Raw genomic sequence first — 13,532 nt, forward strand, 5'->3', positions numbered from 1 at the left:
CAAATTTCTACAAATTTCCTTAGTTTATCAAAATCTTACCAAAATTTCCAAATTTCCATTATTTTCCAGACAAAAAATAGAACTTTTTTAGACTACACTATAATATTCTATACCCGTACCCATAAAATTGGGTGAACAATATATACAATATATATATATATATATAAAATAGATATATATTAATCCGATAATATACTTATTAAATCGAACGATTGACCTACACTGCTCCGCCATTGACGAAGCGATAGCGACATATATATTTGTTGCCGTAAGGTTCAGTTCCGCACACGCAAAGAATCTCCGTACATTGCTTTGCCATAGTAGATGCCATAGCCGGACCGTGTACAGCGTTCACTATTGTATTGTGGAGTTGTCTATAATGCGACTTTTTGAGATTCCGGTGACGGAATCCGGCGGAAGAAATTGAGATGAAATCATGATTTGTTGCAGTTAAAATGGTTTTTTAACTGCATATTCGGATTCAGCACCCTGAAAAACCCATGGGAGGGTTTCATTGTGCAGAAATTAGCTATCAAACTTGGATTCCAATAAATCACTGCCGGATTTTCACCGGAAAAAATCGCCGGAAAGGCTTTCAAAAAGTCGCGTTAAAGACTACGTCATTGTATTGTATTCGTACACAACGGCACTTCTGGCGTAAGCCATGGAAGCATCTATGGTGGGTAGGCCGCCTTGTCAGTGCTTCCGTCCGTAATACGTCCTTGCTTTATCTGCTTCCCCCGTCCGTAATACGTCCTTGCTTTATCTGCTTACCATCCCCCTCCGGCCTCCTTTTTTAATTTGCCCAGAAAGAGAGAGCAATCTCCGAACCTGCCCCTTACATATCACCTGCCCGTTTGGATGTCACCTGCAAAAGGGATTTAATAAATTATGGGCAGCTGCCTGTCCTATACATCGTTAAACCCCCTACTGCCAAGTTAGTTCTGCTTCAAGAAGACGGCGTTGTGGTGATCAGAGATTTCCAGGAGCCTGTGAAGGTAGCACAAATATTAAGAGAAAGCCCCGGCTTCTTTGTCTGCCATGCCGATTCAATGCGCTACGATGAGTATATTTCTCCCCTTTCTTCGGAGCAGGAACTACAGATGGAGCACCTCTATTTTATGCTTCCTGTAACCAAATTGCAGAATCCTCTGACGGCCTCTGACATGGCTGCCTTGGCCGTAAAAACCAGCGCTGCCATGGATCGAAGCTACAGCCGCTCCCAAACTCATAGATTTATATCTTCTGTTTGGAGCGCCGAAGTTGGAGATGAATGTAGAGATGAGCGATCAGAATGGAGAAAAGAGGAGCGCGTTGATAAATTGGAGAGGGAAAATGGGCATGATGGACTCCGTCCCTGCGACGCCGGCATGGGAACGATGAGAAGGAAGCTGAGAACTATTGAGGAGGAGGCCTTCGGTAACCAAAAGAATGAGGTGTGATGTTCTTTCTGAGTCACTGGGCGGACGTGGAATGAAGATCCCTCGCCATTGAAGCTTCGAAATGGCACTAACCCAAACATGTAAGGCTCTGGTTTCCTATTTTGAAGGCACTTTTTGGTCAAAAATGCTCAAATAACTTATTCCAGTGTAAATAGTTCTTCTTTTTGCTTTTTTTTTTAAATCAAGAACCCTAGTTGCCGCCGAATCATGGCGGCAGCATATTGTACATGTTCATGTTCATTCAGTAGTGCCGCCGAATCAGGGCGCCGGCCGGTATACTGTCGATATTCATAGAATTATTCCAATGTAAATAGTTCTTCTTTTTGCCTTTTTTTTTAATCATGAACCCTAGTTTCCGCCGAATCAGGACGCAGGTATACTGTCGATATTAATAGAATTCACAGAATTCAGTAGTGTAATGAAATTTGGTGGATTTTTGTTCTCATCTGCAAAGGGAAATGTATAATCGTTCAAAAGAAAATATCGTTATAAGATTGTTAAAAAAGAAAAATAGTTTTTAGTTTTTATAGTTTAATTTGTAAGTTAAATAATTAAACTCAAACTGAAATTCAAGTTTTTAATTTTTTTTATTTGATTTAATTAAAATTAATTAGAAAAAATCCACATTTCATTATTAATTTAATTTAAAATATAATATAAATTAACCAGTCATATAAATTAAATGGTTGATAACCTTAATTATGATAAAGTTCAAAACCCTGCTAAAAAATTTTCTTATGTGGTTTTTAAAAAAACTTTACTTAAACCAAAATAAATCTTACTTTTACCATTTTAAAAAAACATCCTATTAATTAACTTATATTATTAACTAAAAAAATAATAATATTAATATCTTCCTTTTATGAACTTAACTCTCTAATTTTATCTAAACACAATGTAAAATTTTAACATTTCTAAGTATTATCTAAAAAGGTATATCTAAACATTTTAAATAATATATAAAAATTTAAAATAAACCTTTTAAGTTAAAAAAATTCTCTATCAATTTAATCTAAACACAAAATAAATTTTAACATTTTCAAATACTATCTAAAAATTCATACCTAAACATAATATAAATTTTAACATTTCCAAATATTAATTTAAAAATTCATAACTAAACTTTATTACCTAAACATAATATAAATTTTAACATTTCTAGTTATTAATTTAAAAATTCATAACTAAACTTTATTAATATTTATTAATCCCTCTCACCAAAGACTATAGCATTCACGTTTCCTCAAAATGCGTTGACTTTACACCATTTTGCTGAATTTTTACTATAATTATTGTTGACTTTACAATATATATTAGAAATTTGACGGTCTTCGAATCTTACGTGACACCATACAAATTTTATTCTTAATTTGCTAGTTATGAGGACCAAGTCATTATATTGATATTACAAAATTATTTAGAACAAAACAAACATATTACCTTGGCCATTCTTCTTTATCGCCTTAATTTTAATATATTTTAAATTGCATTATCATGATGAATAATTTATATTCTAAGAACAAATAATATATATATATAGATAATTTATTATTAATACATTTGTATTGATGTGGAGAATAACATTTGGATTGATATTAATTTCATTCTCAAAGTTATTAGGTATTTAGATAAAATTAAATTAAATTAAATTAAAATATGCTAACTTTAATTTCTTAAACTCTAAAATATTATTGAGATTCGTACATTAAAGATTTTGAACCATTCGCTATTTAATAATTTTGAGATAGATTTAACCAATATGAAATTTCGGTTTTTAGTTAAAAATGGGGTGATAATAAGAATTTTGTAATGTTTATCAAAATGATTTGATATAAAATGAATATTAAAATATAATATTGATAAATGTCGCCAAAAAGGAGAGAAAGAAGGCAGGTCATAGTTAACCCAAATCCCATCCTGGTATGAAAGGCATTGTGACTATATCAAGTTTTGCGAGGAACTTGTCACCTCATGCTTTTATGTGCGCCTACTTCCACCATGTATATATTGAACATTTGAGATTATGAAAATGTTTAATCTCTACGATATTTATATTTATTTGTTGTTGCTTTAGGCATGATTTTTTTATTAACTTTATGAAAGAAGGGTTATAATTAATTGATGTTTATTATTTTATTAATAAAAAATAAATAATGTTTAGAGAGTTTTGATAGATGGTGATCGGATGTTTTGTTAAAACACTCTTTAATGTGAAGTCATCGGTTCAATGTCTCACCCAATCAAGGTGATATATTGAATATGATGAAGATGTTGTCCTACCAAACTTACAAAAAAGAATAAAGAAGGAATAACATTGTTGAAACATGTGTATGAGTACTCAACTCATAATTATTTTTTTATAGCAAATTGAATTATATGTTTAGTTATTTTGACTAGTTTTATGAAAAAATCACAATGATGAGTTAACATAGAATCAACATGCATTAAAAGTTTAATGACATTTTTGACTTGGCATGTATACAACCAGGGTTAGGTTTATGTTCAACACTCCCCATAGATGCTTTGTTCTAGCATGTAGGCTAAAATAGTTTCCTAACTAATTATTGTAACACTTCTTTTTGGTAGAAGTTTAGAGCTATTACACTCTCTTATACTTAGTGTGTAGGTTGGAAGGTCACTATGTATATATACCAAAAGATACTTATGAGAATTAAGTTTTGTGAGAGAGTTGACCTTGTCCTTAAATTTGTAATTTCTTAACTTTAACTCAAGATAGACATTCGTGGTAAATCCCTATATGACTAAGTGGAAAATCATTCCTTAACCATCATTCCAATTATTCAAGTTCATTGCAAATATATATTATTTTTTTATATTTACATTTCACCATCATTCTACTTATTCAAGTTCATTGCAAATAAATATTATTTTTTTTATGTCTAAATTTTTTTTGTGAATTTACATGTTTCAAGTAACTTATTGTTATGATGAATGGCATTGCATAAATAACTAATGGAGGTGGCTTCTATGACTACCTTGTTTCTTTATTTAGCATGTATATATAGAGTAAATATTGTATGTTGAAGTCATTATAGTGAATTTAGTCTCTATGGGAATATATTATTTAATATAGATATTTGGCATGTTGTATACTAGTTATATAGAAAATGAGATCTTGATCTTATCCATGGTGAATGAGACTTGGAAAAACATCACTAAGTCGTGGTTAAATTATAAAGTGATTAATATCTTATTTCCTCAATGACATTAAGGAGGGATTTAGGTACAACACATGTGGTATCAAAATACAAATTTAAAATTAATACCTTCGGAAAAAAGTATTGAGTAGTTAACGATTACTATAATTTTAGGAGAGAATTGAAAGACAATTATTATTGTTGTGAATAACTGGTCACTGAGCAATAAAATTTTGTTAATGATATGTAGGGGCATCAAATTTGGAGAGAAGATCTTAATTATGAGAAAATTCCCAAGTTGCACTTCATTTACGATGAATACCTTTGTAACACCCTCCTCCCACATCTCCCCAAGTAATCGGCCAACGGGGGTAAACATGTGACGAGAGGCTACTGTGATTGGATTCAACCTCCTATGTGACCTTAAGGAAATGGAATTGATGGAAACACAACATACATAACTTCCACGTCAGCTATAGGACCCCTGAGAACCATGCCAACACTTCAAGCAGCTTGCCCCTAGGCCCCACTGAAGTTTTTGATCACTTGACCTCTGGATGCTCTCATGCTATAAGTATGCCAGCGTCCAGGGACCTCTAGACGCTCTCACAGGCTTGCAAGCTAGAGTCCAGGGCCCATTTTGTCTAGTTTTGTGCCAGCATCCCCGAGATTTGAGCCACTTTTTTAGGCCCAAAGCCCAGGTCACTTCCCCGAATGGAATGACATCTTCAAAGTAGTAAAATAATAGGGAAATAATGATACAAAATCAATTAGTTGAATAAGACCTTAACCAGACCCCTACTAGCCATGACAGGCATTTCGTCAAGCATATCACAAACATGTAATCTACAGGTGTAAACAACATATTTAAGCATAGGGATCTCGTACTTATTTGAGAATCGCTAGGAACCATTGTTCCCTCATGTCATTTGTTGCATTATCATCTATTAGGTCATAGATACATTGTCCATTCATTTATAAGTAAAAACATGATAAGAGCCATACATAGTTGTTATCATAAAACATATACATAACCAACACAATAACAACATAAATACATCAACAATAGAATCCACATATAAACCAATACATTTACACATGAAAACCAAAGGGATTAATTTCTCATTAATGAATGTAGAAACCAACCGGGGATGGGACTAGAATGTTCCACCCAACCATAAATTGGGTGAGCCAAATCTCTCTTTAGCAACTCACCCCTGTGCCATATTCCAAGCATGAATGTGGAACTCATAACCAACCGAAAATAACCAAATAAGCATGGATACTACCAGATTTCTCCACCTACACCGTGAGGAATTTGAGTGCCTCCTAGTCTCTCATGATTTAACATAATCCACAGTCTGATGCAGGGACCACTAGGCCCTACACTGAGACCCACTCTCTAGGCTTTACAGTACATCCCATCCTGGGACTACTAGGCCCAACGAAGAGCAATCCACCTCTTGGCTTTATCGTATATCCTACCATTCACCAACAAGGATTCCTATGCCCACTGAGGCACACAATCCTGGCTTTACCGCAACCCACACTCTAGCTGAAGGGTTACCAAGCCAGTGGTTTTACCGTGATCCACAGTCCGGTTCAGGGACCACTAGGCCATGTGTTTGTCATTTCATAGATCCACCCCACTCAACTTCGAATCCATCTGAAAATCCTGGTGAACCGAAGTATGAGAACCCATCTCATCAAGGCTATCAATAAATGGCAAGGCTAGGCTAAAAAGCATGGTCACACCTAGAAAAACCTATGCCATAACAACAAAAGAACCACATGTAATACCATGCCTGCCAAATCTAGCAAGGAAATCACACATCCAAATCAATACCGGCAAATAATCTTGTTGTATCTGCTTGATCCTACTTTTCCTTACTTTATATTCGCTTCCTCTTGCCTTCTTTGCCTTGCTTGATCCAATGCCCAAGTGCTCCAAGAAAAATCTTAGTGTCCAAGAGTGAGAGAGAGAGAGAGAGAGAATAATGAGAGAGCTTCCAAACTGAACTGACAAAATATTACTAACTAATCCTCAAAAGCCTTTTTGTTAATGAGGCCTCTATTTTCTTCAATTTTCGTTATTTTCCTTCAATTTTCTCCTCACATGCAACCTATGACCTTTCACCTCCCTTTTCTCCTAATTTCCATTATTTTCATAAATAAATGTGCCAAAAATTCCATTTTTCCTTTCCAAAGCCTTAGTCATTGCCTTTGCCAATTTCCTTAGCCACAATAAACCAAATGATCACCCCCTAGGATGTCTTGCCCAACATTAAGCTTGGAATAATTGTCCCATCAACCGTGGTTATTATTTTTAAATTTTATTGCATGGAATTTTTACCAGGGCTATTACAACCTTATTGCATTTGTGGAGAAATATAATGTTCAAATTATATTAACTTGTTTAATTGTAAACATTTTGTCTCTATCCATTAAATATAGTCAAAATTAGTTAAATTTGAGTCATTGTATTTTATAAAATGGAATGGTTGAGTTTTGAAAATTTGAAAGCATATCAATGGTGAAGTATTCTATCTTAGTTTATATGCAATAATTGAAAACTTAATAATTATTTAAGCATTGCTTTGTATATGAAAACTGCCTCGAAAAAATGGCAGACTATTTGATACATCATGGCGCCTGAATTAAAGAATCGACATAATATAAAAGAGGGCAACTAATGTGTCGCCCATCACTAGTAAAGTGTGCAATGGTGGTGACTAATAATGAGAGCCATCTAACCTCTTGTGCAGTAAAAGAAGAAATCCACACTTGTCCACCATGCACCTGAAAATCTATTGGACGAACGACATGAGGCCCAATGTATCTCTGAGAGTAGGCAATTTGACTCTTATTTTCAACCCCATGGGCGACATCAGGGAATTCAAGAAAATATTCCCCTCTCTTGTATAGGCCAGTGATAAAATATATGTCCTCCTCAGAGTACCTATACAACGCCTTAGAACCAACATGGAAACCTTGTTCCTAGACACTCCACTGGCGGATTAGATGCGCCAACAAGATAGAGTGCACCTTCAAGGATGTATCCTCCTCATAGTACTTGAGGAGACCTACATTTCTTAAGAGCGCTTGGGTCGTTGCACCAATAGGGTGAGGGTATAAATTTATCTCCCTCTCTTGGGCCTCCCATGGTTGGATCATATTGTACTAGTATTCCATTTTCTCCTACTCCTGCTACTGCTCCCTCTACTACATGATTGACATATAAAATACATTAGCCTCATACATAAAATATATTTTTTTTATTAAATAAAAAATGTATTTATAAATACGGAAACATAAATTTCAATTAATAAAAAAAAACCATCCCCGATGCACCCAAAAAACTGTAATGCACCAACTCTGATAGTGCTATCAAACACAATCACACTGGATACAGTGCGCTCATATGTATGATGCACCATTGTTGGTTCACATATTTAAATTTCCATCGTGGTGCATCTCAAGATTATGCACCAGTGCACACGTATAACCTTTTCACACCGGTACAGAACGTTCAGGTCATCGAACTACAAATGCACAGGTGCTTATATGTCGCAGATTTATTTAAAAAAAAAGTGCATTAAATTACATATAAGCACCTATGCATTTGTATATTGTAGACGTACTCTAAAAAACAAACATTTGCTCGCCAACCTCCGCTACAAAAAGATTTCTGGGCTATTTTTATAGGGGCTTCCGCAAAAACCTTTGTTGGAAGTTCTTTTCCTTGTAGTGTCAACCACTAAGGAAAAAGCGCACATAATTGGTCAAGCAATTAGAACAACATCAAAGCCTACTTGAGGAAGGTAATGTTGAGCCTTGGCACTTCTAAAAACAAAGAGAATTAACGAATAATTTTTTTGCAGTAAGTACGTAAAAGGAAGAACTATGTATATTAAAATCTCATAGTTTGTGGCTTAAGGCAAGAAATCAAAATGCCTCCTTTTTTCATAAGCATGCCAAAGATTGTGAATTAAGAAATAGATTCACAAAAATAATTCCTAAAGGAAGGTTGAAGGTATCCTCCTTTGAAGATATTAAACAAGAATCCTTATTGCATTTTCAAGTCCCAAGTTCAAGATTTTCTTAACAGTGTTTCCACCATTGTTTCAAATTCTAATAATTTGTCTCTTGTTAAAGAAATAGATAAAGTTGAAGTCCTAGATGCAATTTGGTAATTGGATCTGGATAAAGCCCCTGGACGTGATGATTTTACTATAAGTTTCTTTAGGTATTTTTGGATCATGATAAAAAAGGTTTTATTGCAAATGCTAAATAGTACGAGGAAAAAAGAAAGGATAGGTGGTGCCACTAATTCCTCCTTTCTTTCCCTTATCCCTAGAGAATCGAATCCAGTAAATTTCACTAGATTCAACCCCATATCTTTATGCAACACGACTTATAAAACTTTTACGAAGATTATTGCAACAAGACTAAAGAAGCTACTACTCTAAGGAATAATATCATAAAAACGGGGGGTTTTATGCAACAAAGACAAATCTTGGACAATTTATTCTTGCTTAAGAGGTGATCCATTCGAGTAAGGAAGTTGGTGATCTAGAAAGGTGATCAAGTTGGATAACACAAATGCCTTTGATCTGCTAAGACATTCCTTTTTGTATCTTATGCTTGAAAAATTGGGCTTCAATAAAGAGTTTATTCAACAGATAAAGGCAATGATGCACTGGTTCTCCATGGATTGCACCATTGGTCAATTATCGTACCACTCCTTTTTTTATAACATCCAGAGGCTTAAGACAAGATTTTCCGTTGTCTCCTCTTCTCTACATTATCATAGTTGAAATTCTGAGCCGAAACCTAGAGAAAGTGAGACAAGAAGATTTCTCATGGGGTTGAGTATAGCAAGGAATATTAAAGGAGTGAATCACTCCTAGTTTGCAAACTATACTCTCTTGTTGGGGGTTGCTTCAAAAATTATAGTGACTTGCTTCAAGAATATTTTGAATCCATACCTAGATCTTTCTAGAGGGATGATCAACAACAAAAATATGTCAGGTGTATTGATGGAATTGTCATGATTCAATACTACATGAGACCTCTCGAATATTAGAATTTCTTGTTATTCCAGATTGGATATCCTTCAAATATTTGGGAATTAATTTCCTTGGGTTCATCCAATGCCAAAGACTGTGAGGAAGTATTGCAGAAGATAAGGAAAAAAATTCAATCATGGGGTGCTCAGTGGTTAAATATGGTAGGAAAGGGAGTATTGATCAAATCAGTTCTATCATCCCTTCTAGTATATGTGGGCACATGTTTGTTGGAACCAAAAGGTGTAATTCACCAAATAAATGTTTTATTGTGGAAGTTTCTTTGGCATGGGGGAAGAATAATGAAAATCGATACCATCTTGTGAATTGGAATATGGTTCACCTTCCCAAATAAGTTGGAGATCTAGCAATTAAGGATCTAGAGCTCATAAACCTTGCATTGGGGGCACCTTCTATCAAACTCTAAGGAATGGTGGAAGGTTTCCTTTATTTGCAAATACTTTCATAAGTCAAGGCTCCTTCGACTTGAGATTGAGTCATGGCCAGACCAAGGTTCAAAGATTTGGAAATTATGTAAAATAGTAGCCCCCATCATCATTGATAAATTGTAATGGAAAACTGGGATTGGTGTGTGTATACACTTATGGAAGGATCAAATCCCCACCGCAGAAATCACACATGAAAATTCCAGAATGAAGTAATTGGCGAATTGGATGGAGGCTAAAAGATACAATAAGACTGCAAATATTTCTCAGTGGGATAATGAAGGTCAGTGGAAAGGTTGGTCTTTCCTTGATGTACCTCTAGAGTTGCACTAGTATTGGATCACCCTAATCAAAGCCTTAAAGGGATATGATCCAATTGTTACCTCTCGGTTGGATCAACGGATTTGGATAGGTAGCAAAAATATCATCTGCTCAGTTAAAGCATGGTATGAATCATTGCTTCAAGCATTCCCACACCCTCCTTCAGATCAAATTTAGTGCAAAATATGGAATCCAGATAAGATGCAAAAGATTAATTTCTCTTGTTGGGAGTTGGTACATGAGAAAATTTTCACTGCAAAAAATAAAATAAAAAGAGATATATAGGGCCTCTCTGTGGTATTTTGTGTGAACAAGTAGAAGAGGACATCCCTCATCTCTTTCGATAGTGTCCTTTTGCATTGGAAGTTTGGAAATTGGCTTTGGTTCAAGTTATGGACCTATCAAGTATTCTAGGGAACTGACAATAAATGTTTGTGTGATGGAGGAAAAAAAATCCCTATCAAAGAAAAATTGATTCAATGGTGGTGAGAAGTTGGATGCCTCTCCCGAAGTATTTATGTTGGGAAATTTGGATTGCTCGAAATCATACCATCTTTTGGGCCTTCCAACCAAATCTTATTCACTCAACCTCTAAAGCCTTGCAACTGCTTTTTGAGACAATCTTGACATGAGGATTTGATCTCACATAGTACAATGACTTATCAGCTAGCGAAAAGGATTGGCTCAAACTTGATCAAGTTTCAAATGAGGATTAAGACTTCAATATCAAAATTACTGGCATATTTTATTAAGAATGGAGAGCAATGAATTCCAGAAATGGAGAAAAACTAAGTTCATCTCTATTAACGTTTTTTTTATGGAGCTTCAAAAGGTAACCCCAGGGTGACATGAGCGTGAGGGGTTATCTTTCGCCCCGATGAAGCAAGAGAGATTCATTTTTCTTTGGGATTAAGGGAAGAAACTGATAACCAGGTGAAATACTTAACATTATGGCCAGGACTAGATTTGGTAGTATACATATGTATTCGCCATTTAATGGTCTTTGGGGATTCAATGATTGTAATTTCAACCGGGGAATAAAATCAACGAAAATTCTAATAATTTCCAAGCTCCCATTCTGCACGAAATATATCTTCAAATTTCAAGGTTTGAAAAGATCGAATTTTATCATGTGAAATGACACCTTAATTCTGAGGTAGATTCTTTCACTAACTAAGGCTTTGCTTTGGATCGAGGAACTAAGGCTTTGCTTTGGATCGAGGAGTAATGGTCTTGGACGATAAGGAGCTTAGCATAAAACCTTGTCCATGAAATTCAAGGGTGTAGCTCAAACGGAAATGATAATCAAAGGGTTAATGGCTCGAATTAATAGAAGGGACGTTGTCGGCCCCATTGTCATATCACACTATGGGCATTTGTTAAATGAGATTATGCTCCCTTGCTCCAAAATAGATTAACTAATGGTTAAGGAAGGGATCAGGCCTCCACCTGGATCGCTCATGCAATGCATATCATATCATAGAACAGATGGGAGATGTTTTGCACTGGTAGAAAATACATCCAAGCGTGAATAAATCTCATCACCTCGTTCGATCTACAGTTCACATGCTCATGATTTCTGATTTCCTTGGAGATTGTTTCTAATTACAGAATGAATAAGTTTCCATTGGGTCTTTCTGTCTAGCCACTGCATGCGGGTCCGACCGGCATTAAAGGCATGAATAGAAGTGAAGAATTGAGGAATTCATCTGAGTCTGGCGATAAAAAACGCTGATGGAATTCAGCTCAGTCTGGCGATAAAAAGCGGTGATGCAGTCATGCCATTGTCAAATTGAAAGTCAAGCTCTCAGATCGCCAAGGAAAAGCGCAGTCTTGGAGTGTAGATTTCCCCAATGGATAGTTAAATCTTCATGTAACTCAGATGGCAGTGTCTATGGAGTTTCTCATTTCCTTGACCTCTAGGTTTGGGGAAATGTAGGTGTTAGAATCTTGTGCCCAATTTGGGCTCTTATCTCAGAATCATAATCTGCTGGAGATGAAACTAGAGCAGTTGCAATTGACGGCTAAATGATAAGCTGTAGAATGGATAATTCACTTCTAGCGGCAACAGACAGGAGAATTGTGGCTAGCAGTGGCGAATCTGAAGACTTTGAGGCGAATAGGGAGGTGACTTTAGGCTCACAAGATTTGAGGCTAATATTACTATATATCTGCAAAACATGGAAACTAAAACTTTCAACCTACCCTACAATGTTTTCCTCTGAAGCAATCATTACATTAAATCCTAAATGTGTAGAATTGTCCTGGAAAGGTTGTGCTTAGAATAGTTGAATATGGACAGGGTGTAAATTGAATCAATCCAATATGGACAGGGTGTAAATTGAATCAATCCATGTTGGAGCTTTTGAATCTTTTTGAATGATGTAGTAGAAGCTATGGATGATGATGTATAAAGTTACGAGTTTCAAATTAGGAAATTTTAATACATATCTATAATCATTCAAAAAAAAAAACCAACGTAAATTTATCTTATCTCTGGATCTACAAGTTAGGGAGAGACCAAATCTCTATAAGTGTGAAACTCTTTTAAAATGAAAAAGTATATGATCTCTCTCAACACTTAGTAGATACAAAGTTAAGATGAATCTAGGCTATGTTTAATAACTCATACTACAAAGATTTTAAATCTATGAAAATTTTTCAAACTATTGTATAATGTTAGACATTATCTAGACCAAAAATCGCATTTGAGAGTAGGAGTGCTCGAACCCCATTTTTGATGGTGGAAATGGATAGTACCCAAAATCTTAAAATTTGATACCTGTAACCCAGTTTCTACAAATTTCCTCATTTTATCAAAATTTTGCCCAAATTTCCATTATTTTCTGGACAAAAAATAGTGAGACTTTTTGGAAGCTTTTCCGGTGGGTTTTTCACGTCTAATTTCTCTAAAATCCGGCAAGAATTTATTGAAATCACAAGTTTGATGGGTAACCATTACATAATCGAAGTGCCCTAAGGGTTTTTCAGGGTGTTGAATCCATATTTACACTAAAAAACAATTTAAATAACACAAATCAAAATTTCACCTCAAATTTTTTGAACACAGAAAATCCAAAATACTAAAAACAACTCCAA

The 13,532-nt window shown here is 35.1% G+C and overlaps 1 protein-coding gene across 1 annotated transcript; it reads left to right on the forward strand.

Annotated features, from left to right (window-relative positions):
* The first annotated feature begins 664 nt into the window (after positions 1-664).
* Positions 665-1,805, forward strand: LOC149262421 (uncharacterized). The gene is made up of 2 exons (XM_089379155.1): positions 665-679; positions 810-1,805. Exons 1-2 carry the CDS (start codon positions 665-667, stop codon positions 1,440-1,442), a joined length of 648 nt encoding a protein of 215 aa, XP_089235281.1. The 3' UTR covers positions 1,443-1,805.
* The last annotated feature ends 11,727 nt before the right edge of the window (positions 1,806-13,532 follow it).

Source organism: Pinus tabuliformis, chromosome 6 (genome assembly GCF_031772625.1).
Source record: "Pinus tabuliformis cultivar Carrire ecotype Pingquan chromosome 6, CPIR1, whole genome shotgun sequence".
In the NCBI taxonomy this organism is placed as follows: Eukaryota; Viridiplantae; Streptophyta; class Pinopsida; order Pinales; family Pinaceae; genus Pinus; species Pinus tabuliformis.